This window comes from Hypanus sabinus, chromosome 29, assembly GCF_030144855.1.
Source record: "Hypanus sabinus isolate sHypSab1 chromosome 29, sHypSab1.hap1, whole genome shotgun sequence".
Classification (NCBI taxonomy): domain Eukaryota; kingdom Metazoa; phylum Chordata; class Chondrichthyes; order Myliobatiformes; family Dasyatidae; genus Hypanus; species Hypanus sabinus.
In genome coordinates, this window is record NC_082734.1 from 17,011,156 (window position 1) to 17,038,946 (window position 27,791).

Sequence of the window (27,791 nt, forward strand, 5' to 3'; positions counted from 1 at the left end):
TCCGGATTTGCTGTCTGGGTTAACACCCATAGCCTTCGTCTCTCCCGAGGCTGCCCATAACCATTGCTGGGGATCTGGATCACAACCACTAGGGTGTATCCACACACCAGTCTGCTGTGTGTGCAGGGGCCAGAGACCTTCTCCCTGTCCTCTGTAGTTCAGCCTGAGTCCGAAAGGAGTTCAGTTTCCACGTGTCACCAGTGAGGAGGCACGACATGAGGTTTACTGTCGGAGACGCTATGTACTAGCAGGGAGAGACACATTCAACTTTCCTTTTCGCAAGACTGCGTGTGTCGGTGTAGACCAGTGTGGGTCCGTCTAGACCAGTGTGAGTCGGTGTAGACCAGAGTGAGTCCGTCTAGACCAGAGTGAGTCCGTGTAGACCAGTGTGAGTCAGTGTAGACCAGAGTGAGTCTGTGTACACCAGTGTGAGTCGGTGTAGACCAGAGTGAGTCTGTGTAGACCAGTGTGAGTTGGTGTAGACCAGTCTGAGTCCATGTAGACCAGTGTGAGCCCGTGTAGACCAGTGTGAGTCGGTGTAGACCAGTGTGAGTCCGTGTAGACCAGTGTGAGTCCGTGTAGACCAGAGTGAGTCCGTGTAGACCAGTGTGAGTCGGTGTAGACCAGAGTGAGTCGGTGTAGACCAGTGTGAGTCGGTGTAGACCAGTGTGAGTCCATGTAGACCAGAGTGAGTCCGTGTAGACCAGTGTGAGTTGGTGTAGACCAGTGTGAGTCAGTGTAGACCAGTGTGAGTTGGTGTAGACCAATGTGAGTCCGTGTAGACCAGTGTGAGTCCGTGTAGACCAGTGTGAGTCCATATAGACCAGTGTGAGTCCGTGTAGACCAGAGTGAGTCGGTGTAGACCAGTGTGTGTCGGTGTAGACCAGCGTGAGCCAGTGCAGACCAGTGTGAGTCCGTGTAGACCTGTGTGAGTCCATGGAGACCAGTGTGAGCCAGTGTAGACCAGTGTGAGCCAGTGTATACCTGTGTGAGTCCTTGTAGACCAGTGTGCGCCCATGTACACCAGTGTGAGCAAGCGTAGACCAGTGTGAGTCCGTGTAGATCAGTGTGAGTCGGTGTAGACCAGTGTGAGTCGGTGTAGACCAGTGTGAGTCTGTGTAGACCAGTGTGAGTCACTGTAGACCAGTGTGAGTCCGTGTAGACCAGTGTGAGTCAGTGTAGACCAGTGTGAGTCAGTGAAGACCAGTGTGAGTTGGTGTAAACCAGTGTGAGTCGGTGTAGACCAGTGTGAGTCGGTGTAGACCAGTGTGAGTCCGTGTAGACCAGTGTGAGCCAGTGTAGACCAGTGTGAGTCCGTGTAGACCAGTGTGAGTCTGTGTAGACCAGAGTGAGTCCGTGTAGACCAGTGTGAGTCGGTGTAGACCAGAGTGAGTCTGTGTAGACCAGTGTGAGTCCGTGTAGACCAGTGTGAGTCGGTGTAGACCAGAGTGAGTCTGTGTAGACCAGTGTGAGTCCGTGTAGACCAGTGTGAGTCGGTGTAGACCATAGTGAGTCCGTGTAGACCAGTGTGAGCCAGTGTATACCTGTGTGAGTCATTGTAGACCAGTGTGAGTCCGTGTAGACCTGTGTGAGTCCGTGTAGACCAGAGTGAGTCGGTGTAGATCAGTGTGAGTCGGTGTAGACCAATGTGAGTCCGTGTAGACCAGAGTGAGTCGGTGTAGACCAGTGTGAGTCTGTGTAGACCAGAGTGAGTCCGTGTAGACCAGAGTGAGTCGGTGTAGATCAGTGTGAGTCTGTGTAGACCAGAGTGAGTCGGTGTAGACCAGTGTGAGTCGGTGTAGACCAGTGTGAGTCGGTGTAGACCAATGTGAGTCTGTGTAGACCAGAGTGAGTCCGTGTAGACCAGTGTGAGTCGGTGTAGATCAGTGTGAGTCGGTGTAGACCAGTGTGAGTCGGTGTAGACCAGAGTGAGTCCGTGTAGACCAGTGTGAGTCGGTGTAGACCAGAGTGAGTCTGTGTAGACCAGTGTGAGTCGGTGTAGACCAGTGTGAGTCGGTGTAGACCAGAGTGAGTCCGTGTAGACCAGTGTGAGTCGGTGTAGACCAGAGTGAGTCTGTGTAGACCAGTGTGAGTCGGTGTAGACCAGTGTGAGTCCGTGTAGACCAGTGTGAGTCTGTGTAGACTAGTGTGAGTCGGTGCAGACCAGAGTGAGTCAGTGTAGACCAGTGTTAGTCGGTGTAGACCAGTGTGAGTCGGTGTAGACTAGTGTGAGTCGGTGCAGACCAGAGTGAGTCGGTGTAGACCAGTGTGTGTCGGTGTAGACCAGCGTGAGCCAGTGTAGACCAGTGTGAGCCCGTGTAGACCTGTGTGAGTCCATGTACACCAGAGTGAGTCCGTGTAGACCAGAGTGAGTCCGTGTAGACCAGTGTGAGACCGTGTAGACCAGTGTGAGTCGGTGTAGACCAGAGTGAGTCTGTGTAGACCAGTGTGAGTCCGTGTAGACCACAGTGAGTCAGTGTAGACCACAGTGAGTCCGTGTAGACCAGTGTGAGTCCCTGTAGACCAGTGTGAGTCCGTGTAGACCAGTGTGAGCCCGTGTAGACCAGTGTGAGTCGGTGTAGACCAGAGTGAGTCTGTGTAGACCAGTGTGAGTCCGTGTAGACCAGTGTGAGTCCGTGTAGACCACAGTGAGTCCGTGTAGACCACAGTGAGTCCGTGTAGATCAGTGTGAGTCCGTGTAGACCAGTGTGAGTCCCTGTAGACCAGTGTGAGTCCCTGTAGACCAGTGTGAGTCCCTGTAGACCAGAGTGAGTCGGTGTAGACCAGTGTGAGTCGGTGTAGACCAGTGTGTGTCGGTGTAGACCAGCGTGAGCCAGTGTAGACCAGTGTGAGTCCGTGTAGACCTGTGTGAGTCCATGTAGAGCAGTGTGAGCCAGTGTAGACCAGTGTGAGCCAGTGTATACCTGTGTGAGTCCTTGTAGACCAGTGTGAGCCCGTGTAGACCAGTGTGAGCCTGTGTAGACCAGTGTGAGTCCCTGTAGACCAGTGTGAGTCCGTGTAGACCAGTGTGAGTCCGTGTAGACCAGTGTGAGTCCGTGTAGACCTGTGTGAGTCCGTGTAGACCAGAGTGAGTCGGTGTAGACCAGTGTGAGTCCGTGTAGACCAGAGTGAGTCTGTGTAGACCAGTGTGAGTCGGTGTAGACCAGTGTGAGTCCGTGTAGACCAGAGTGAGTCTGTGTAGACCAGTGTGAGTCGGTGTAGACCAGTGTGAGTCCGTGTAGACCAGTGTGAGTCCGTGTAGACCAGTGTGAGTCCGTGTAGAGCAGAGTGAGTCGGTGTAGATCAGTGTGAGTCCGTGTAGACCAGTGTGAGTCCATGTAGACCAGTGTGAGTCCGTGTAGACCAGTGTGAGTCTGTGTAGACCAGAGTGAGTTGGTGTAGACTAGTGTGAGTTGGTGTAGACCAGAGTGAGTCGGTGTAGACCAGAGTGAGCCGGTGTAGACCAGTGTGAGTCAGTGTAGACCAGTGTGAGTCGATGTAGACCAGAGTGAGTCTGTGTAGACCAGTGTGAGTCGGTGTAGACCAGTGTGAGTCCGTGTAGACCAGTGTGAGTCCGTGTAGACCAGTGTGAGTCCGTGTAGACCAGAGTGAGTCGGTGTAGATCAGTGTGAGTCCGTGTAGACCAGAGTGAGACGGTGTAGACCAGTGTGAGTCGGTGTAGACCAGTGTGAGTCCATGTAGACCAGTGTGAGTCCGTGTAGACCAGTGTGAGTCTGTGTAGACCAGAGTGAGTTGGTGTAGACTAGTGTGAGTTGGTGTAGACCAGAGTGAGTCGGTGTAGACCAGTGTGAGCCAGTGTAGACCAGTGTGAGTCAGTGTAGACCAGTGTGAGTCCATGTAGACCAGTGTGAGCCCGTGTAGACCAGTGTGAGTCCATGTAGACCAGTGTGAGTCCGTGTAGACCAGAGTGAGCCGGTGTAGACCAGTGTGAGTTGGTGTAGACCAGAGTGAGTCGGTGTAGACCAGTGTGAGCCAGTGTAGACCAGTGTGAGTCAGTGTATACCAGTGTGAGTCCATGTAGACCAGTGTGAGCCCGTGTAGACCAGTGTGAGTCCGTGTAGACCAGTGTGAGTCCGTGTAGACCAGAGTGAGCCGGTGTAGACCAGTGTGAGTCGGTGTAGACCACAGTGAGTCCATGTAGATCAGTGTGAGTCCGTGTAGACCAGTGTGAGTCCCTGTAGACCAGTGTGAGTCCCTGTAGACCAGAGTGAGACGGTGTAGACCAGTGTGAGTCGGTGTAGACCAGTGTGTGTCGGTGTAGACCAGCGTGAGTCAGTGTAGACCAGCGTGAGTCCGTGTAGACCTGTGTGAGTCCATGTAGAGCAGTGTGAGCCAGTGTAGACCAGTGTGAGCCAGTGTATACCTGTGTGAGTCCTTGTAAACCAGTGTGAGCCCGTGTAGACCAGTGTGAGTCTGTGTAGACCAGAGTGAGTCCGTGTAGACCAGTGTGAGTCTGTGTAGACCAGAGTGAGTCGGTGTAGACCAGTGTGAGTCAGTGTAGACCAGTGTGAGTCGGTGTAGACCAATGTGAGTCTGTGTAGACCAGAGTGAGTCCGTGTAGACCAGTGTGAGTCGGTGTAGATCAGTGTGAGTCGGTGTAGACCAGTGTGAGTCGGTGTAGACCAGTGTGAGTCCGTGTAGACCAGTGTGAGTTGGTGTAGACCAGAGTGAGTCGGTGTAGACCAGTGTGAGCCAGTGTAGACCAGTGTGAGTCAGTGTAGACCAGTGTGAGTCCATGTAGACCAGTGTGAGTCCGTGTAGACCAGTGTGAGTCTGTGTAGACCAGAGTGAGTTGGTGTAGACTAGTGTGAGTTGGTGTAGACCAGAGTGAGTCGGTGTAGACCAGTGTGAGCCTGTGTAGACCAGTGTGAGTCCCTGTAGACCAGTGTGAGTCTGTGTAGACCAGAGTGAGTTGGTGTAGACCAGAGTGAGTCTGTGTAGACCAGTGTGAGTCCGTGTAGACCACAGTGAGTCCGTGTAGACCACAGTGAGTCCGTGTAGATCAATGTGAGTCCGTGTAGACCAGTGTGAGTCCCTGTAGACCAGTGTGAGTCCCTGTAGACCAGTGTGAGTCCCTGTAGACCAGAGTGAGTCGGTGTAGACCAGTGTGAGTCGGTGTAGACCAGTGTGTGTCGGTGTAGACCAGCGTGAGCCAGTGTAGACCAGTGTGAGTCCGTGTAGACCTGTGTGAGTCCATGTAGAGCAGTGTGAGCCAGTGTAGACCAGTGTGAGCCAGTGTATACCTGTGTGAGTCCTTGTAGACCAGTGTGAGCCCGTGTAGACCAGTGTGAGCCTGTGTAGACCAGTGTGAGTCCCTGTAGACCAGTGTGAGTCCGTGTAGACCAGTGTGAGTCCGTGTAGACCAGTGTGAGTCCGTGTAGACCTGTGTGAGTCCGTGTAGACCAGAGTGAGTCGGTGTAGACCAGTGTGAGTCCGTGTAGACCAGAGTGAGTCTGTGTAGACCAGTGTGAGTCGGTGTAGACCAGTGTGAGTCCGTGTAGACCAGAGTGAGTCTGTGTAGACCAGTGTGAGTCGGTGTAGACCAGTGTGAGTCCGTGTAGACCAGTGTGAGTCCGTGTAGACCAGTGTGAGTCCGTGTAGACCAGAGTGAGTCGGTGTAGATCAGTGTGAGTCCGTGTAGACCAGTGTGAGTCCATGTAGACCAGTGTGAGTCCGTGTAGACCAGTGTGAGTCTGTGTAGACCAGAGTGAGTTGGTGTAGACTAGTGTGAGTTGGTGTAGACCAGAGTGAGTCGGTGTAGACCAGTGTGAGCCAGTGTAGACCAGTGTGAGTCAGTGTAGACCAGTGTGAGTCCATGTAGACCAGAGTGAGTCTGTGTAGACCAGTGTGAGTCGGTGTAGACCAGTGTGAGTCCGTGTAGACCAGTGTGAGTCCGTGTAGACCAGTGTGAGTCCGTGTAGACCAGAGTGAGTCGGTGTAGATCAGTGTGAGTCCGTGTAGACCAGTGTGAGTCCATGTAGACCAGTGTGAGTCCGTGTAGACCAGTGTGAGTCTGTGTAGACCAGAGTGAGTTGGTGTAGACTAGTGTGAGTTGGTGTAGACCAGAGTGAGTCGGTGTAGACCAGTGTGAGCCAGTGTAGACCAGTGTGAGTCAGTGTAGACCAGTGTGAGTCCATGTAGACCAGTGTGAGCCCGTGTAGACCAGTGTGAGTCCATGTAGACCAGTGTGAGTCCGTGTAGACCAGAGTGAGCCGGTGTAGACCAGTGTGAGTTGGTGTAGACCAGAGTGAGACGGTGTAGACCAGTGTGAGTCGGTGTAGACCAGTGTGTGTCGGTGTAGACCAGCGTGAGCCAGTGTAGACCAGTGTGAGTCCGTGTAGACCTGTGTGAGTCCATGTAGAGCAGTGTGAGCCAGTGTAGACCAGTGTGAGCCAGTGTATACCTGTGTGAGTCCTTGTAGACCAGTGTGAGCCCGTGTAGACCAGTGTGAGCCTGTGTAGACCAGTGTGAGTCCTTGTAGACCAGTGTGAGTCCGTGTAGACCAGTGTGAGTCCGTGTAGACCTGTGTGAGTCCGTGTAGACCAGAGTGAGTCGGTGTAGACCAGTGTGAGTCCGTGTAGACCAGAGTGAGTCTGTGTAGACCAGTGTGAGTCGGTGTAGACCAGTGTGAGTCCGTGTAGACCAGAGTGAGTCTGTGTAGACCAGTGTGAGTCGGTGTAGACCAGTGTGAGTCCGTGTAGACCATTGTGAGTCCATGTAGACCAGTGTGAGTCCGTGTAGACCAGTGTGAGTCTGTGTAGACCAGAGTGAGTTGGTGTAGACTAGTGTGAGTTGGTGTAGACCAGAGTGAGTCGGTGTAGACCAGTGTGAGCCAGTGTAGACCAGTGTGAGCCAGTGTAGACCAGTGTGAGTCCATGTAGACCAGTGTGAGCCCGTGTAGACCAGTGTGAGTCCATGTAGACCAGTGTGAGTCCGTGTAGACCAGAGTGAGCCGGTGTAGACCAGTGTGAGTCGGTGTAGACCAGAGTGAGTCTGTGTAGACCAGTGTGAGTCGGTGTAGACCAGTGTGTGTCCGTGTAGACCAGTGTGAGTCGGTGTAGACCAGTGTGAGTCGGTGTAGACCAGTGTGTGTCGGTGTAGACCAGTGTGAGTCGGTATAGACCAGTGTGAGTCAGTGTAGACCAGTGTGTGTCCGTGTAGACCAGTGTGAGTCGGTGTAGACCAATGTGAGTCGGTGTAGACCAGTGTGTGTCCGTGTAGACCAGTGTGAGTCGGTGTAGACCAGTGTGAGTTGGTGTAGACCAGAGTGAGTCGGTGTAGACCAGTGTGAGCCAGTGTAGACCAGTGTGAGTCAGTGTAGACCAGTGTGAGTCCATGTAGACCAGTGTGAGCCCGTGTAGACCAGTGTGAGTCCATGTAGACCAGTGTGAGTCCGTGTAGACCAGAGTGAGCCGGTGTAGACCAGTGTGAGTCGGTGTAGACCACAGTGAGTCCGTGTAGATCAGTGTGAGTCCGTGTAGACCAGTGTGAGTCCCTGTAGACCAGTGTGAGTCCCTGTAGACCAGTGTGAGTCCCTGTAGACCAGAGTGAGTCGGTGTAGACCAGTGTGTGTCGGTGTAGACCAGCGTGAGCCAGTGTAGACCAGTGTGAGTCCGTGTAGACCTGTGTGAGTCCATGTAGAGCAGTGTGAGCCAGTGTAGACCAGTGTGAGCCCGTGTAGACCAGTGTGAGCCTGTGTAGACCAGTGTGAGTCCCTGTAGACCAGTGTGAGTCCGTGTAGACCAGAGTGAGTCGGTGTAGACCAGTGTGAGTCCGTGTAGACCAGAGTGAGTCTGTGTAGACCAGTGTGAGTCGGTGTAGACCAGTGTGAGTCCGTGTAGACCAGAGTGAGTCTGTGTAGACCAGTGTGAGTCGGTGTAGACCAGTGTGAGTCCGTGTAGACCAGTGTGAGTTGGTGTAGACCAGAGTGAGTCGGTGTAGAGCAGTGTGAGCCAGTGTAGACCAGTGTGAGTCAGTGTAGACCAGTGTGAGTCCATGTAGACCAGTGTGAGCCCGTGTAGACCAGTGTGAGTCCATGTAGACCAGTGTGAGTCCGTGTAGACCAGAGTGAGCCGGTGTAGACCAGTGTGAGTCGGTGTAGACCACAGTGAGTCCGTGTAGATCAGTGTGAGTCCGTGTAGACCAGTGTGAGTCCCTGTAGACCAGTGTGAGTCCCTGTAGACCAGTGTGAGTCCCTGTAGACCAGAGTGAGTCGGTGTAGACCGTGTGAGTCGGTGTAGACCAGTGTGTGTCGGTGTAGACCAGTGTGAGTCGGTGTAGACCAGAGTGAGTCCCTGTAGACCAGTGTGAGTCCCTGTAGACCAGTGTGAGTCCCTGTAGACCAGTGTGAGTCCCTGTAGACCAGTGTGAGTCCCTGTAGACCAGAGTGAGTCGGTGTAGACCGTGTGAGTCGGTGTAGACCAGTGTGTGTCGGTGTAGACCAGCGTGAGCCAGTGTAGACCAGTGTGAGTCCGTGTAGACCAGTGTAGGTTAATATAGATCCCATGCAAATCAAATCCCTATCAGAAGGGTTTAATAGCCGTCATTTATAATATGATCATGAAAATACAGCCAGGGTTGTCAGATAAAGTTAAGAATGAATGGGAAAAAGAACTCCAATGTCCGTTACCTACAGAGCAATGGGAGGAATTTTCACAGTTTGTTAACTCCTCTTCTATTTGTGTCAAACATGCCCTGATACAATTCGAGGTGGTACATAGGGCCCATATGTCTCAGGCCAAACTTGCTTGATTTTATTCTCATGTTAATCCAATTTGTGATGGTTGCCTTTCTGAAGTAGCCTCTTTGACCCACTTGTTTTGGTCTTGCCCTTGCGTGCAAAAATACTGGAAAGATATTTTTGGTATCATTTCAACAGTTTTGAGTATTAATTTGCAACCTCATCCTATTACTGCAACTTTTGGCTTACCAATGGTGGATAACAGTTATTTATTCCCCTCAGCTTGCTGGATGATTGCGTTTGTCACACCAATGGCTAGGAGATCCATTCTACTGAACTGAAAAGAAATTAATCCCCCAACTACATTTCAATGGTTCTCCCAAACTATATATTGTTTGAGTTTAGAAAAAAATCAGAAGTGTCATTTTTGACCCTTCGGTCAAATTTGAAGAAACCTGGAGACCATTTATCCAACATTTTCATACGAGTTAAACTGACCTTTCCCAAACCTTTTTCTTATCACCTTTAGTTATTTGGATAGAGGTGTGGAGTTATTGACACCACTGTGTATACCAGATAGGATACAATAGCCTGTCGGTTAGGTTAGCTGTTGTTTTATTTGGGGAGTGTTTCTACTTTTGTAATATAGTCTGAGTTTGGGAGGTTATTATATCTGTGTGATTAACTGTTTGTATTTGCATTCCAACCTTATTAATTATGTACTCTCAAGCTCTCTGTACTTGCTGTTTTTCTTCTTATGTTTGTTTGAAAATTAATAAAAAGATTTAAAAGATCCCATGTCAATCAATTAGTCCAGGGTAGTTCTAGACAACCGTAGGTCAATGTAGACGAGTGTAGACGAGACTAGTTACGTCAATGCAGGCCAGGGTAAGTCAGTGAGGATCAGTGGCAGGAGGGGGCATGGGGCAGCGGACCTCATACCCAAGCAACCTGCAGCGCCACACTTTAGAAGTGCAGTCCTCAGAGAGTGCTTCACTGTCAGCTGGCAGACCCGAAGGAGTGCCCCTCTGCTGGAGAGGCAGGAGGGAGGTGGCGAGGAAGAAATGAAGCACTACTCTCCGGCGACTCCAAAAATGATTGCTTGTCCGTCATTGTGGACACTTACGCCCGCCGCTGGCTGTACTTTGCTCCAGGATGTCCTCAGATGGGGCAAGGACAATGACCCTGGAGCCCGGTCCGTCCACCCTCATCATGATGTGCCAAGGGAGGTCTGAATATAGATTGGAATTTGGTGCATCAGTGATGACATAACAATCGCCCAGAGGCGCTTGCTGCTCCCGTCCACAGGAGCTGGTGTTGGGAATGTTAATGTCCACACAAGAATCTCTGGGCCATTGTTTTGAAGAGCATCGTTCCGGGCTGGAAGGTTACACATTCCAATATGACGTGTGTGTATCATGGACTCTGGCTCGGGTAGCAGGAGGCCGGGGGAATTGGGGCCAAGCAGTCCCCTACGGGTACCCCACCCCACCCCCGGGATTATCACACTGTCCAAAATCAAGGAGAGGTTCAGACAGGGAAACTGATGAAGAAATGTTTGTGCTGGAAGGACAGGTGAGGACAACTTCGTAAAGAATCGGAGGGCGGTGATAAGGCTTCACTCACTGAGTTATAGCCAGCAACTGTAAAAGGGGCTAGCTATGGAAATCCAGCAGAAGCTTTCAGAGAGGAATAGTACAAGTGCCTTCAGGGCTGGGATCCAGAGCTATCAGCTAACTCTGTGAGAGGGGCTAATGCCAGTGAGCTTTTCCCACGTTCCAGTTCATTATCAAGGGCACTCAGGGTATACACACAGCAGAGCAGCGCCCTGCAAACATTCTTCGCTTTACTCTTCACCCTCGTTTTTGAGATTAACAGCTTATTCATTTCCCTAGCAAAAGTAAATGCTTGGAGATTGAAAAGTTCCCTCCCCGTTTGTCCTTATGCAGGGGGAGCTGACTCATTGTTATCCAGATTCTCCCAAAGCATTGCTGCCCCTGCGCTGTGGTCTTGTGTACTGAGAATAAATGGAGAAACACACAGCAAGATCCCACAACTGGCAACGGCGACCGTTTCACTTGCCAAAAGCCAGAGACAAATGTTACTGCTCAGCTGTCAACAGGGCCTTAAATATTAACATTCTGAAGTCAGCACCACCATCAGCTAGCTTGGACTTGATGGGCAGAATGGTATCCATTCATTCTGCAGGAGTTCTGTAATTCACTGCTCCCATAACTCCTGTGCTCCCCCTGCTCTGTCCCATCCCTCCTGTTTTCCCCTTGCATCCCCCGATGCACTCCTGAGCGTCGGTTTTCCTTCGCCTTGGACCTCTCTCAGCCCTGCGATTCTTACGGTTCGCGTTGCTTCGCAGAGCTGCTCCCTCACCGCCCCTCCCGTTCAGCACGGCATCACCCCACCCTGCTGCCCTCCGCTGGAGTTGGGGGGGTGTTGAGCCCCAGGCCTGGGAGAGAGGGGCTTAAACGGCCCAGCCTCTCCTGCACCGGGGGCTTCAGGTGCATGGAATGTGTCACAGTGTCGTCCAGGTGTTTCCATGGGGGCTTTTGAACGGAGACCCACGGCACTGGAAGCATTATCGCACTGGCAGGGGGAGAGAGCAGACCACGCATGTTCCAGGAAAGGAGGCACTGGTCCTTGTCCAGGTCCATCCCCTGCAGTTGTGTGACAGAGGGCTCCCTGAGCTTGGGCTGCGTTTCCAGGGAAACACACCGAGACAGACCTCAAGTGCTGCTGGAATATATCAACTTGGTGAAAGACAGCCTTTGGTCAACCTGATGATATCCCAGCACAGGGGGGTCGCTGCTGACTGGCACGTTCCAGGCTGAGGGACGCACTGAATGAAGCCGGGAGAAGCCCTTCTACCTACACACAGAACAAAGAACATTGAACAGCACAGGCCCTTCGGCCCACAATGTTGTGCTGTCCTTCTAACCTACTCCAAAAGGCCAGCCCAGCCCTTCCCTCCCACATAGCAACACACACAAAATGGTGGAGGAACTCAGCAAGTCAGGCAGCATCTGTGGAGGGTTTAAGTGTGAGGTGCTACATTTTGGTAGGACTAATCAAAATAGGACATACATGGTAAATGGTAGGGCATTGAGGAATGCAGTAGAACAGAGTGATCTAGGAATAATGGTGCATAGTTCCCTGAAGGTAGAATCTCACGTGGATAGGATGGTGAAGACAGCTTTTGGTATGCTGGCCTTTATAAATCAGAGCATTGAGAATAGGAGTTGTGATGTAATGTTAAAATTGTACAAGGCATTAGTGAGGCCAAATTTGGTGTATTGTGTACAGTTCTGGTCACCAAATTATAGGAAAGATATCCACAAAATAGAGAGCGTACAGAGAAGTTTTACTAGAATGCCACCTGGGTTTTGGCGCCTAAGAGAAAGGTTGAACAAGTTAGGTCTTTATTCTTTGGAGCGTAGAAGGTTGAGGGGGGACTTGATAGAGGTATTTAAAATTATGAGGGGGATAGATAGAGTTGACGTGGATAAGCTTTTTCCATTGAGAGCAGGGGAGATTCAAACAAGAGGACATGAGTTGAGAGTTCAGGGGCAAAAGTTTAGGGGTAACATGAGGGGGAACTTGTTTACTTAGAGAGTGGTAGCTGTGTGGAATGAGCTTCCAGTGGAAGTGGTGGAGGCAGGTTCGATATTGTCATTTAAAGTAAAATTGGATAGGTATATGGACAGGAAAGGAATGGAGGGTTATGGGCTGAGTGCAGGTCACTGGGACTAGGTGAGAGTAAGCATTTGGCAAGGGATAGAAGGGCCGAGATGGCCTGTTTCCGTGCTGTAATTGTTATATGTTATATGGTTATAATAAACAGTTGATGTTTCAGGTCAAGGCCCTTCATCTGGACTGGCCAAATGGCAGTTCCAAGGCACAGGAGTGTACACGGAGAGACGCATTTTATAATGATACAGATAAGCCCTTGACCTCTCAATCTCAATGACCTTGTTATTGCTCTTGGTATTGCCTCGGCTTATTTACATTTGGGAACGGCCTATGCAGCCAGCACACAAAAGAATGTTTTTCATTGTGTCTCAGTACAGCTGAGGATAATAAACCGATCGGCAGCTGCTCAGAAGCTCAGTGCACCCCCCCACCCCCACCTCGGCTCTGTGGGGAAGGGTCGCAGGCGAGGGTCCGGCCGTCACTGGATAATGAGGGACCAGGTCCAGGGGGCAAAACAGTCTCCCGGGCATCTCACCAGTGCGACATCTGAAACCCTGGTGACATTCACTTATTAAAGGGAAGTGTATTGAATTTTTCCAAGAACGGTCACGACTGCTGATGTCATACGACACGGAACATAACGACGATGACAGCACGGCCAATGGGCATATTGTACTTAACCGTGGATACTATGAATAAATTATATTTTGGTGAGTGGGGGTGGGGGAGAAAATCTGCCTTGTGACTCTCTCAGCCCTCACAGGTGGGTAGAAGTGGCAGAGCTGACAGCGAACGCTGGGAGAGCTTTGTCCAAGGACATTCGCTTTATCAAGGCTCCTGCTGCAAAGAGAGCTTTCTGAAACTAATCTCCACTGGTGTCTTCTTGCCTGGAGTTTGGGGGAAAGGGGGACAATAGATGCGGTCTCAAATTTGCTTCCCCTCCACAGTGTGTGGTGGTGATCATGCTCCCTGCCCGATACCAGGATGGTTAAGTAACCCTCTTACCTTTCCCACATCTCCCCACTGTTGTGTGTGGCGGTGATCACGTCCCCTGCCTGTCGCCTGGGTGGTTTGGCCAGGCCTTTCGCTTTGCTCTCACAATAAGCCGGGACAGACAGTTCCCTGGGACTGACTAAAGTCGGGCACCTGAGTCTTCTCATGAACAATGCCAACATCAAAGCGGAGCGAGGCAATGATAAGATAAAAAAATAAAGAATTCAAGCAGTCCACACAGAGAGCACTTACTGAGAACTCTCTCAGGACATCTCAATTCCAGAGGTCTAAACGTTCACTTGAGTTCCCTTTGTTTGCCAAAAGCCCTGTGCCTGGTGAAAGTAAATGTCAGTCAGAATGTCACAGGGGGAGAGAGGGGCCGGAGCCTGGAGGGGGCTGAACATGGACAAGCTCATCAGCCGTCCATAGGCGTTACGTACTGTTAAGGATTGACCAGAATCCCTCCACCCATCCTAAAATGCAGATCAAAATAGGCTGTGGGGGGGGAGACACGGCTGGGTGGGTGGGATTAGCTGACTGAGGGGAGGAGACAGATAATGCAGTGGAGTATAAAAGGTCTAAGCTGTAACTGCGACCACAATTGCCCCGCTCATCTCTGCCATCATTCTCAAGAAGCAAGTGGTATTTCCAGGAGTCTGGATAATGGCCAACTGGGATGAAATAAATAAGGTGTGGGCAGGTGTGGAGGGGGACCTGCCCAGTCTCGGGCAAATAGTTCTCTACAGGTAAGTCAGTTGGGCAGCAATCTTTCCGTTCAGAGAAACACTTCTATTTTACTTTTTGCTATGTCTCTGCGGGTGATAGTTGTATCAGTGGGTAGGACTGCGGGCTCTCAATGGCTGTGAATGTTTCTGAAGGTTGTGGAAGGACCTTATAGAGTGCCGAGTTCACTTTCCCATTTCCCCATGCTAAGTGTCGGTCAGCAATGTGCTTCTCGGTAGCTATGCTCTAACAGTGTCCTCCCACAAGCCTGCATGCTCTCATTTACCCAGACTGATCACCCCCCGATTACCCTACCCTGAGTGCACCCTGATCAATCCAGTTCCAGGTCCTCTCTAACCTCTGCGCCCTCTAATTCTCTGACTCCGTGCCCTCTAACAATCCAGCCCCAGCTGCTCTCCTGAATGACCGGTCCATTATTTTGAAAGTGTGACACTCTAGCCTTGCAAAATCACAAACGCACTTCTGCCCTGTAAGAACGTCGTACTTCTCAGCAAAGGCACCTCTCTAAAGATTCTCTACACAAGGAAGGACAGAGGGAGTGCAGCAGAGATTCGCCAGATTGATTACTGAGTCTCAAAACAGAAGCTGGAGTGCGTTCAATCTCTCCCCAAGGGCAAAGCTTTCCATCTAGGAACCAAACTGGTGAATCTTCACTACACTTCCTCTATCCTTCCACACGTCCGGAGACCAAACCCGTATGCTCTGCTCAGATATGGTCACCAGGACACTATGGAATTGGGACCAAGAATTTTATCCTTTTGCACTCAATTCCTCTTGTAATAAAGGGTTTTTTTGTCTTCCGAATGTTTGCTGTGCCTGCATGTAATCTTGAGTGGTGAGTCTGCAAGGACACCCAAGGTCTTCCGAACACCGATGCATTCTATCCCTCACCTTATTTTTTTTTTAAAGTTCACGTGTCCTTTTATTTCTAAAGTGGATGATGTCACATATTTCCACTTTATGTTCGTCACTAACACTGAACTTGTAATAAATATCCCTCTGAAGCCTCTCAGCGTCCCCCTCACAGCCTTTTTATTGCTGGAAAAACCAGGATATATTAACACTCGACCTCCCCCAGCCAAATTCAGTTCAATTCAAGATCAATTCTCATTCAACCTTACATGAATACAGCCAAACAAGACAAGCGTTACTACAGGGTCAACATGCCAAACGCATTACCAATAGTCATACATAGCACAAAGCACACGCAGCACATACAAGGGATCAGAAAAATACAGACACACACAAAAAAGCCCTGAGTCCATGAACGACACAGCAGTCTGCACTGGAATAAGGCTTGTCTTTTGCAGAGTGAACACCAGAGGGCAGCACGGACTTCAACTTGGCTCCAGCACTGATCCCTGTTGTTATGCAGTTCCAATTGAAATACCACCAATTTACTCTGTTTTCTATTTATTAACCTCTATCCACGCCATTACCTTGCACTCTAATAACCTATATGTCACCTTGTGGATAGCCAACTGTTTTTTAAGATTATTTACTGAGATACAAGGCGGAATTGGCCCTTTTCCACTTCGAACCACGCCGCCCAACAACTCCCGATTTAATCCCAGCCTAATCACGGGACAATTTACAATAAACAATTAACCTACCTACCGGTGTGTCTTTGGTCTGTGGGAGGAAAACGAAGCACCCGGAAGGAACCCACGCCGGTCACAGGGAGAACATACAAACTGCTTATTTATTCCGCCAGTTCCAACCTCAAAAGTTCCCAACAGGTTTTATCAAACGCGATTGCCCTTTCACTAACCCATTTTGCTGCCTGATGCCATTATTTTTTTTCTGTGTCCTGTTCGTTCGTTATGTTCCGTGTCCTATTACCGCCAGCATTTTCCGCTCTACAGATCTGAGCTGAAATTTTTTAAAAAAACTATAGATGCTGGAAGTCCGACGGAAGATATCCGAATCGAAAAGATTATTCGCTTTTTCTTTCCTCAGATGCTGGCTGAATTGTTGACTGCTTCCAGCATTTTCTGTTTTTACTGCAGATGCAGGATTACCTATTCCCTTTCTCTATCTCAATTAATGGAGTTGTCTTTGCTACCTTGAACCGCCCCAGGATCTGCGGAAGTTTGGAAGATCAGAATTATTATCACTGCGCAAGGCGGCAGGGGATGCGCTGTTTTGTGGCAAAGTCATTGAATGATTATAAATTACAAAATAAATAGAGAAAAGAACGAGGCGGTGTTCTCTGTCCGTTCAGAAATCTGCCGGCAGAGGGGAAGAAGCGGTCCCTAAATAATGGAGAGAGAGTAGGTCATCAGTCTCCTGCACCTTCTCCCCGCTGGTCCCGCAGATTTGAAGCAATGCATCTAACCCCATTGCAATAGTTTTCAAAACATTGGATACACGTCATTAGGTTCTGTGAACTTAATTATCTTCAACCTCGGTAAATTCTCCCAAACTATCATTTTCACTAGTATCTTTCAGCGCAAGTTGCTCTCGACTTGGACTTTCCCCGCAATATTTGGGCGATATGCCCGTCTTCCTCCGTGAGGACGGGTCCCAAGTATCGTTAATTTCTTATTCTCAAATATTAAGTAAACCAAAGAGAGACCGTCTGCCTTTACCTTTCACTTAAGTTAATTCTTGCACTCCACTTTATCCACGTCTGTTGAATTCCCGAACGTTTCAAATGTTCGGGCTCCGGTCTTTTTTGGCACCTTGTCAGCCGCTTCCTTTCCTCTGATGTTCTTAAGCACCGCTAGCAAGTGAGTACTGAATTAATGGTTCAGGGGCCTGGCCCAAAAATCCGGAGATCTGTCAGTGTGGGATTTAGATTCAATTAAAACATTATTTAATGGAAGGTCAGTTTGTCAATATAATCGCAAAAATAACCGCGGACTGTTGCTTAATAAAAAGTCCACCTGTTCCCTCGCGTTCCTCGGGGGAGGAAGGGAACAGCGGGCGGCCCAGAGGCGCGGTTAGCGGGGCCTCCGCTTCCAGCTCCGGTGACCCGGGTTTAATCCTGACCCCTGGTGCTGCCTGAGTGGAGTTGTGTTCGCTGACCACCCCCTCCCCCGGGCGTTCCTGTTCCCTCCCACATCCCAAAGACGCGCAGGATCGGTGGGTTAATTGGCCGCTGGGAGTTGCCCCTCGGGATGAGGTGAACGGAATCCGAGTGTGGAATAGGTTACACGGAAAGTTAGTGGGGGGGGGGGCTTCTGAGGTTTTTCGGTGAGTCGGCAAATAAACACAGGTCGAAATGGTTTCTTTCTACATCATTTGGAAACAAAATGGAAAGTCTGTCGTCTTTGCCTGGTCGGTTCAACTGCAGTGAAGCAGCCCAGCATGGAACGCAGTCAATGAGCAATAAACACTGGTCTGCTGACAAGTTAAATTGCCGTCATAAATGTATCAATTAAATATTGACAATTGCCAGTTTACAGTAATGAGTTGTAATACAGTTTCCCAAGCTCACCTAGAAAACCAACTTTTGTAGTTTTTTTCCCCAAAAGTTTTAAGAACTATGAACACTATTCCCTAAGTATCCACTGACCGTCGGAATATTTATGAAGTCTCTCGCTGCACATTACTCGATTTAAGTCTTTTTGCAATTCCTTAACCCCCCTGGTTAAGGAAAACTGATCCTGGACACTCCCTGAATTGATTCTCCGAACTATCACGACGATTTTTTTTTTACCCGTTATTGTATTTCCTTGTTGCAGACCCTCCGAATTTCTGTCACCCCGTTACCAGTGCCGAATGGTGGGATTACAGCAGGCAAAATGCTGGAGGAACTCTACGGAGAGGAATAACGAGTCATCCTTTCAGGACGAGACCCGTCACAGATCCCGCAGTCTGACCTGGTTCCTCCAGCAGTTCTTCTGCTGTGAATTATGTGCGTTTGAAAGAGTGAGAGTGAGAGAGAGAGAGAGAGTGAGAGAGAATGAGAGAGAGAGAGTGAGAGAGAATGAGAGAGAGAGAGGGAGAGTGAGAGAGAGAGGAAGAGTGAGAGTGAGAGAGAGTGAGAGTAAGAGAGTGAGAGTGAGAGAGAGTGAAAGTGAGAGAGAGTGAGTGAGAGTGAGAGAGAGAGAGAGTGAGAGAGAATGAGAGAGAGAGGGAGAGTGAGAGAGAGAGGAAGAGTGAGAGTGAGAGAGAGTGAGAGTAAGAGAGTGAGAGTGAGAGAGAATGAGAGAGAGGGGGAGAGCGTGAGAGTGAGTGAGGGAGTGAGAGAGAGAGGAAGAGTGAGAGAGAGAGAGGGTGAGAGAGAGTGAGTGTAAGAGAGAGTGAGAGTGAGAGAGAGAGGGAGAGTGAGAGTGAGAGAGAAAGGGGAGAGAGGGGAGAGCGTGAGAGTGAGTGAGTGAGTGAGTGAGGGAGTGAGAGAGAGAGAGAGAGTGAGAGAGTGAGAGAGAGGGTGAGAGTGAGGGAGAGAGGGTGAGAGTGAGAGTGAGAGTGAGGGAGAGAGTGAGAGAGATGGGAGAGAGGACAGAGCGATACAGAGATAGAGATTAACGGAGAGAGATAGGAGAGAGGGAGAGGGAGGGAGAGGGAGTGGGAGAGAGAAAAAGAGGGAGAGAAAAAAATTAGTACCACCGGCATATGTCGTGAAATTTGTTAACACTACAGCAGCAGTACAATGCAATACATAGTAAATAAATAGAGAAAAACTGAGCTACTCTGGGGGCTGTTAAATAGTTAAATTAAACTAAGTAGCGCAAAAACATAAATATAAAGTTAAGTAGTGTTCATGGGTTCCATGTTCATTTAGAAATCCGATGGCGGGGGGATGAGAGGGAGAGAGATGAGAGATCGGGTGAGGGATGGGGAAGAGAGTAAGGGAGATAGATAGAATGGGGAGGGAGGGAGGGAGATAGAGAGCTATAGATAGAAAGGGGGAGAGAGGGAGAGGGGAGAGAAAGAGAGAGGGGGATATAGAGAAACTGTTGGCGTGTGTGTGTGTGTGTGTGTGTGAGAGAGACTGTTGTCAACACTACGACCACGGTGAGCCCAGTGGGCCGACTGTTGGGATCTGTGTATACGCACGGTATTACATACACAGTGTGGCATTCTGTGTGGAGTGTGAACGGGCGAGGATGTTGTGATGTGAACGGTTCCGTGGTGCAGAGAGTTGAGCTGGTTATCGTCGCGTTGCCACAAGTACATTGTCCACTCAAAAGCCGCTCCAATCTCAAGCATTTGGTGGTAGGAACCCCCACCCCTTCCTGCTGGACAGCTCCCGTGGACGGAGCGGGTTCACCCACACCCGCCACCCTCACACAGAACCCTGGGCTGTCCAGGGGACAGACTCTAGTTGCTGCGGGAAGACCATCAGCTCGGTGAAAGGGAGCCCGTGATGCACCCGAAACTGGTCTGGTGGCGGATCCTGGTACACAGTTAATTTAACTGTTCTGGACCGATACAGAAACTATTGAGAAAGTGAATAGATTGGCGGATTTAAGGCCTAAATTCCGCTGCGGCTACGCAAAGCCGTGTCAGTGCCGGTGTAGCGGATCCACATGGGACCTCGGAGCGGAGAGGTCGCGGGTTCGAATCCGGCCGGCTCCGCCCGTGCTGACATCCCGAAAGATGGACTAAATAAATGGCAATCCTGCCGCCCGAAACTCTAAATGAGGCGCGGGGAGGAACTTATACAAACACGGGGCACTTTGAGGAGTCTCTGGGGCAGTTTCCCTCGGAGGGGTACACAAACGCCACGGTAGCGACGGGGATTACAACTCGGGGAAGTTCAAAGTCCAGTTCCAGCGCCGGGAGGAGTGCGACCCCCGCCCATGTCCTCCGTGTTCCACGATTCAAAGACCCATTATAAATTGTCCCGTGATCGGGTTTGCGGGGCGGCGTGGCTCGAGGGGCCTAGTCTGCTGAATAACTGCAATAATTACAACGATTAAACAACTCGGCACAACATTCCTTACGTTTTAAAAGACGAAGGAGTGATACGTTGTAAGACGTGGAGAGAGAGAGAGCCGTGTCTGCTGGTTGGTGAGATGAGGAGTTCGCACGCTCTCTCCGTGACTGCGTGGGTTTCCTCCCACGGTCCAAAATGTACCGGTTAGTGGGTTAATTGGTCATCATAAAGCGTCCGGTGATTAGGCTAGGGTTAAATTGGGGGGATCACTGGGCAGGACTGGGAGGGCCTATTCCACTCTGTATGTCAATAAATGAAAAGACAGCAGACTGCAACACAGAGAACCGGCTCATTCAGAAGGCCGTACTTGCTGATGATGGACCCCCCCCCCCCCCTTTTGTAGAAAGGAATCGATGCTAACTTTGCATTTGAGAGGTCGGTTGAGAAAACCAAAAGGTGCGAAGCTTTGTGCGCAGATCAGCGTGTCGAACGGAGGTGCAGGCGGAAGGGGCTGTGGGAGCGGGATTAGATTATTTCACCCATTGGGCCTGCCCTTCCGTTCCATCACGACCAATTTACTTTCATTTTCAGTCTTTCTTTAATTAATTTTCCAGCAGAGAAAACAATACAAATCAGAGGAGAAGTTTTAGCAAACACATAGTACAAAGAACGTAGAAACAACAAAAAACATATGTACTGTCAAGGTCAATTAAGTATAATGTTAAGCTGTTGTAAACAGTATATAAACAAGAAACCACAACTCTTAACAAATCGTAAATAAAACAAAAAGACTGGAAATTTTATTAATAAAGAGAAAAAACCCCGCCAGATTAACCAATTTACTTTTCCATCTCAATGCTATTCTTCTGCCTTTTCTGCAGAACAGCTGACACTCGTACTAATCAAGTATGATCTGTTACGGTTCCTGCATCCAAAAATGCAGAATCGCACTTCTTTCTGACTGTGTGATCTGGAGGGGCATGGGGAGAACAGCTCCATAAGGAAAGAGCGTCTGGATAGAGGGCAGTACTATCCTTCAGGCCAATGTGTCCATCTACACCAACCCAGTTTTTCCTCTTGTCTCTCGCCAACCGTCCCTTTCCCAGACCTCCCGCCACTGACCCACACCAGCAGACACCGAACCTACCCATGTCTGGGACCCACTGACCCACACCAGCAGACCTCCCGCCACTGACCCACACCAGCAGACACCGATGTCTGGGACCCACTGACCCACACCAGCAGACACCGATGTCTGGGACCCACTGACCCACACCAGCAGACACCGAACCTACCCATGTCTGGGACCCACTGACCCACACCAGCAGACACCGAACCTAACCATGTCTGGGACCCACTGACCCACACCAGCAGACACCGATGTCTGGGACCCACTGACCCACACCAGCAGACACCGAACCTACCCATGTCTGGGACCCACTGACCCACACCAGCAGACACCGAACCTAACCATGTCTGGGACCCACTGACCCACACCAGCAGACACCGATGTCTGGGACCCACTGACCCACACCAGCAGACACCGAACCTACCCATGTCTGGGACCCACTGACCCACACCAGCAGACACCGAACCTACCCATGTCTGGGACCCACTGACCCACACCAGCAGACACCGATGTCTGGGACCCACTGACCCACACCAGCAGACACCGAACCTACCCATGTCTGGGACCCACTGACCCACACCAGCAGACACCGAACCTACCCATGTCTGGGACCCACTGACCCACACCAGCAGACACCGATGTCTGGGACCCACGTATCACAGGGAGAGTGGACAAACTCCACACCGGCAGCAGCCAAAGTCATGGTTGAACCTGAATTTCTGGAGCTGGGAGGGAAGCAGCACTAACCACTGTGTCTCTGTGCCATCTCCTCCCACCCAGGACTCCTTCTCATATATTTACCGTACACTCTGTCGCTTCTAATTCCAGGACTTCCTCCTTGCTTTCAGTTGGAAAATACCTGAAGGCCATTTTAAACCCTCCCTCTCACTCTCTGCTCTTTTTTCACTCCAGGTTATTCAAGGAGTACCCAAACACTCAAAAGCTTTTCCCCAAGTTCAAGGACTTGACTCTTGACCAGGTGGAGAACAACGACGCTGTCCGCAACCATGGCAACACCGTGCTCCAGGCGGTGGGCAAAATGCTGAAGAAGAAGGGCGACCATGCCAGTGAGGTGAAGGCAATGGCCGAGACTCACATCCACAAGCACAAAATCCCACCAGCCAACTTCACTGTGAGTACCACACTACTATCTTCCTGACTGATTACTTCCGGCAACTTCTGCTGCTCCGTGAAGGAATACGGGGAGCATGCCAGTTAGCGATACTCCTTACAGCAATATGGGTTCAATTCCTGCCGCTGTCTGCTGAGTTTCCTCTGGGTGCTCTGGTTTCCTCCCACATGTAATGTTAAAATTGTACAAGGCATTGGTGAGGCCAAATTTGGAGATTTGTGTACAGTTCTGGTAACAGAATTATAGGAAAGATGTCAACAAAATAGAGAGAGAACAGAGGAGATTTACTAGAATGTTACCTGGGTTTCAGCACTTAAGAGAAAGGTTGAACAAGTCAGGTCTTTATTCTATGGAGGGTAGAAGGTTGAGGGGGGACTTGATAGAGGTATTTAAAATTATGAGGTGGATAGATAGAGTTGATGTGGATAGTAGGGGAGTAGGGGAGATTCAAACAAGAGGACATGAGTTGAGAGTTAAGGGGCAAAAGTTTAGGGGTAACATGAGGGGTAACTTGTTTACTCAGAGAGTGGTAGCTGTGTGGAATGAGCTTCCAGTAGAAGTGGTAGAGGCAGTTTCGATATTGTCATTTAAAGTAAAATTGGGTAGGTATATGAACAGGAAAGGAATGGAGGGTTATGGGCTGAGTGCAGGTCGGTGGGACTAGGTGAGAGTAAGCATTCGGCATGGACTAGAAGGGCCAAGATGGCCTGTTCCCGTGCTGTAACTGTTATATGGTTGTATTCCGAGGACGTACGGGTTAGTGGGCACCACAAGCTTGCCGACACTTGCGGAACTGCCCCTTGGACCGTGTTGCTTCTTGAAGCAAACGATGCATCTCGATCAGGTGACGACCGTCCTAACCGCCACTAGCGAGTGGAGACACAGTTGAAAGCTGTTTAACCAGGTGCTTCCCCTTGCCCCTGAGCCCCCCTCTCCTCTCCTGAACCTGGTGCTGATGGCTGTCAACACTCAACATCCTGCGACGATAAAGAATCGATCCTAATTTGTGATTGTAGCCGGTAGGTATTTGCGAGCTGTTTGACTGCAGTGGGTAACCCTGCTCTCTCTCTCTAAAAAGAATGATTTTGTTTACACGAATATAACAGTGTTGACACCAACCCCGTAATTATCAGCCTTTGGTATGCTAGCCCCACACGCGCACTGACGCAATGCACCATCCCATGGAATTAACACCATTCTTGTTCACTTTACATTGTCTTCTAGTTGATCACCGGCGTTATGTTGAGCGTCCTCAGTGAGAAATACCCCAGCCAGATGACCACAACTGCAAAGGAATCATTCTCGAAGGCGTTTCAGATAATCTGCTCCGACCTCGACAAACTGTACAAGGAGGCTAACTTCCAAGGCTAGGCGCCCTCCTGAATAACAGTGCCGACACTGCATTAAATAGTGTGACGATAATAGTTCAGGCGAAGTAGCTATTTAGCCTTTAATTGACTGTAGATCTTTTGTTTTAGTTCGCAATATAATGATTTCTTTGTGAATGAGCCTACAACATAATGAATGTATGCAAATGCGGTTAGACCATTAACTACTTTCCCATTCATACACATCTGAATTAACATTATTCTTGCATAGACTATGTCCCAGCCAGTACTGTATTCCCATGCTAACCTAGAGCCCAGCTCTGGGATTCTGCACTCAGAGTGAGTATGGGTGGAGCAGGACACCCACCTGCGCTAATACTTGAAGCACAGTTAACATCTGATCACTGCTCTCCAAAATAGGTCGTGAAGTTTAAGCGTGTGGGTAGAATTTAAATTAATTAGATAGCAGCGGGCATCAGGCAAGTCTTGGTTCACTTGTCTCTGTAAACTGGAGGTGGAATGAACAAGTACAACATGTTCATGAATGAATTGATCGCCCTGCGCTTATAAACGGGAAAGCTGTGTGCATTCATTTCCCACAACTGGATGCTACCCATGGAACCAGCCAGGAATGTGTCCTTCATCGGCCTGGGTCTGAAGGTGATTGGGTCCAAGGCTTCCTCCTCACAACCTGAGGCGACACGCTCCCTGTGCACGTCCGGCAGGAGTCGCATTTCAGATAATGCGCTGTAACAAAGTCCTGTTTGCCCTCCGGTAAACATTTATAAGGCAATTCATGTGTTGGTAAAAACTCGGAGCTGGTTAATATTTATCTTTCAACAAACAAGACAAACCTGTCACTAACACCGATTGGGAAACTTTGCTCTGCACGGAATTCTACATAACAACAGCGATTCTACTTAAAAAAAGGACTTAATTTCCATTAATTAAAGGAATTATGCAGAATGTCCTTTTTTCCTTAACTATCCCGGATAAACTGATGATCAAATATGGCAAAATTATTCCGGATTTAGAGAATAGACCTGATGCCGACAGTTGATGTAGAACTGTGTAACAGAGAGGCGCATGTCTGGTTCAAATTTCATCGCTTAAATACCTTTCTTTTTGGCTATTGCTTTTTAAATATTAATTAAAAAGATATTTTAATTCCTTATAAATCTTAGTAAATCGGGATCAGCCATTCTTCTAACACTTTCAGAAGCAGAGTCAGTTCTAATCGAAATCCTAAAACCTTCTCTGGGGATATCGCTTGAGACACTGGGCAAGTCTTACATACTGTTGGTGTCATCGTTTACAAGTAAGCAGGAATGGTTCTTCATATGCAGAGCTCCCGGGTTTTGCTGAATGAGTAAATGAACAAAACATTTTGGGAATAGATACTTTGATTCTGCTCGTCTATTTGCATGTAAACAGATCGAGTCGTGTAATGTACAACTTATAATTTTTTTTTAGCAGCGCAATATGTTAACTCCAATTCTACCTTCTCTATTTACAGGAAGAAACACGTAGCTTGCCTGGGCTATAGATATAATATTGTAGGGTAATATAATTGGTGGAAACGTTCAGAATTCACAACCACTGATGTTGGGTTGGGGCTCACTTTAAGAGCCGGGTCTGATGTGATGAGGTAATGACGTTAAGGCCTTTTACTGCGCTTTGTGTTCGGTTTTTGGTGTTCAATAAATGACTTGCTATGGCTTTTCGTAAACATAAAACGCCTCCGCCATTTTTATTTGTGAAAGCCACAATATCATCCACTCTTCCTTTTTGTAATTTATTTTTTATTGAAGTTCATCAAACAAACATTTCCATAACATGTATTTCAGACATTGTGCATATACATCATATAATCATATATATCACACATCTCCACAAAGTATTTATCTGGGGTATACACTTATAAAAAAGAGTGGAAAGAAAAAACAAGCAAAAGGAAAGATCCTTTTTTTAAACAACAGATTAATTGATTTGTGAGAATCAGGCCTATGAGGCATTATATAGTTAAACCATTTTTCCCAGTATGAATCAAATTGTTCCAGCTTATGATTAACAGATGCTCCATTTTGTAAATGTCCATTGTAATTTCCATCCATGCATTTAAAGTTGGGCTCTCCTGTGATAACCATTTCCTAGTAAGAGTCTTTTTACCAGCCACCAATAGTATATTCATTAAATATTTATCTCTTTTCAACCATTCTTGAGGTATATATCCAAAATATATGGTCTTACTCTCCAAGGGTATTTCACATTTAAAGATGTCTTGCAGGGCATTGTGTATCCCCCTCCAATAGTTTTTGATAACAGGGCAGTCCCAAAAAATATGATAATGATTTGCATTTTGATTTCCACAATTTCTCCAGCAAACAGGGAGGTTTCTATCATAATGGGATTTGTGAGAGGGTGTAATAAAATATCAAGTTTTCCCATCCAAACTCTCTCCATTTCTGTGAACTGGTACACTTCCATCCACTCTTTTCTTAATGCCTGATCGTTCAACAGCCTTAGTGCTTGACTTAACCAATACGCTGCCCAGGTCTTTGTGCTGGGAGAGATTTCAACTAGCAAGAGCAATGGTGATTAGCCTCTACACAGGCCAAGTAAGAGCTGAAACCATTATTTGAGCTCTTGGTGAGGGTCAACTTCAGGCAGTTGGAATTATTTTGATAATTGCTAACGCGTTTTTTTCTGAATTGCATAGCGTTGTATAGCAGAGTATTTCTATTAAGGTGGAAACCAAACCAGTTCACTCGGTCTGGGCGGTAAGAACACCACTGGTTAGGATGATAGACCCATAAATAAAGGTTGAATCTGGGTAATTCATGTTACTTTGACATATCTCCATCACCTTTGTCACATTCAAGCTCTTTGTTGTTGTTGAGTGCTGTTGAATCTTCCACTCCTGCTGACCTTGTGGACGGTGTAGTTGTTCATTAGGGTCTTCGTGGCAAGATACAGATTGCCAGGCCTTCCTCCGCCCAGGTTGGGAACCGGCTGCATTCGAACTCTTGACCATCTGCTGAGACCACTACACCACCCGTCATCTGTATATTGCCATACTTTTTAGCTGCACTGCTAATGCATGGAATTCAGCTGGTTATCACCAGGTCAGTGCAAATTTGTGTGGTCAGTTCTGTTACCTACTACACACTGTAGCTAATTCCCCATTACTGATCAAATACCTTATTTATTCATTGAGATACAGTGCGGAATAGGCCCTTTCAGCCTTTCAAACAGTGCTGCCCAGCAATCCCCTGATTTAATACTAGCCTAATCACAGGACAATTTACAGTAACCATTTCACCTTTATACTGGGAGGAAACTGGAACACCCTGAGAAAACCCATGCAGTCATGGGAATTACAGGCAACAACAGGAATTGAACCTGGGTCGCCTCGACTGAAAAGCATTGTGTTGACATCTACACTTTGTTGTTCAGTCATTATGTCGAGTGACCTAATGGACACCTGCACCCCAGACTTTCTTGTTAGAGACTGCCTCTCTAAGCTCCTCCAAGGTCATACACATTGAGTATATTATCTATGTCATCCTCTCCTTTTACCTTCTGTTTAACCTAATATGAGAGTCTTCTCCAAGGAATCCTGTCTTCTCATGATGTGGCCAAAATACCTGAGCTTTTGTCTCATAATCTACTGAATGTATAATTCAGAAATGCAAGTTAAAATCCTAACAAAGCAATTTGTGGATATGAATTTAGTTCATTCTTTTTTAAAAGGCTGGTATTGGAATTAGTGACCATGTAATCCTAGTTTGTCACAAAATCCGAAAAGCTGCAGTCCTCACACAGTCTGATCTATACATAACCCCAAGACTCTTAAAGCTAGATTAGGATAAAGCTAGATTAGAAGCAATGCAGATGAATTAAGGCCAGACCACTCGTACCCCCTCTCCCATCCATCAATTCGTTATAGTACGGGGGGAGCACTATTGCACACTCTAACCTGATAAGGTCATAGCAACCAAGGTGTGGTCCAGTTTCCTGTATGGCTTTCACAAGATATGCTGGCAGAGTGGTATATGGTCGGGAGGGAATGGACCCCAGGAATTCTCAACATTGACTACAGATTCCAGGAAGAAGCATGGATATAGGCCAGACATAGAAAGGAAATCAATTTATTGCACCTGCCATGTTTGTTCCTAATGGGTCAGCTTGATTCAATCAATCACACCACCAGTCATAAGGATCAGAAGTGA

At 48.6% G+C, this 27,791-nt stretch overlaps 2 protein-coding genes across 7 annotated transcripts in view; one reads left to right on the forward strand and one right to left on the reverse strand.

Moving 5' to 3' along the window:
* serhl (serine hydrolase like) overlaps positions 1 to 17,831 on the reverse strand; it is an 81,661-nt gene extending 63,830 nt beyond the window's left edge. For all 6 annotated transcript variants that reach the window (XM_059953796.1, XM_059953793.1, XM_059953797.1 and 3 more), the window contains exon 1: positions 16,732 to 17,831. The gene's annotated coding sequence lies outside the window, so the exon portion shown is untranslated. The remainder of the gene's footprint in view (positions 1 to 16,731) is intronic.
* On the forward strand, positions 13,984 to 25,295 carry mb (myoglobin). Its single transcript, XM_059953799.1, has 3 exons — positions 13,984 to 14,142; positions 22,012 to 22,231; positions 23,456 to 25,295. Exons 1-3 carry the CDS (start codon positions 14,060 to 14,062, stop codon positions 23,600 to 23,602), a joined length of 450 nt encoding a protein of 149 aa, XP_059809782.1. The 5' UTR covers positions 13,984 to 14,059; the 3' UTR covers positions 23,603 to 25,295.
* Positions 25,296 to 27,791: the final 2,496 nt, after the last annotated feature.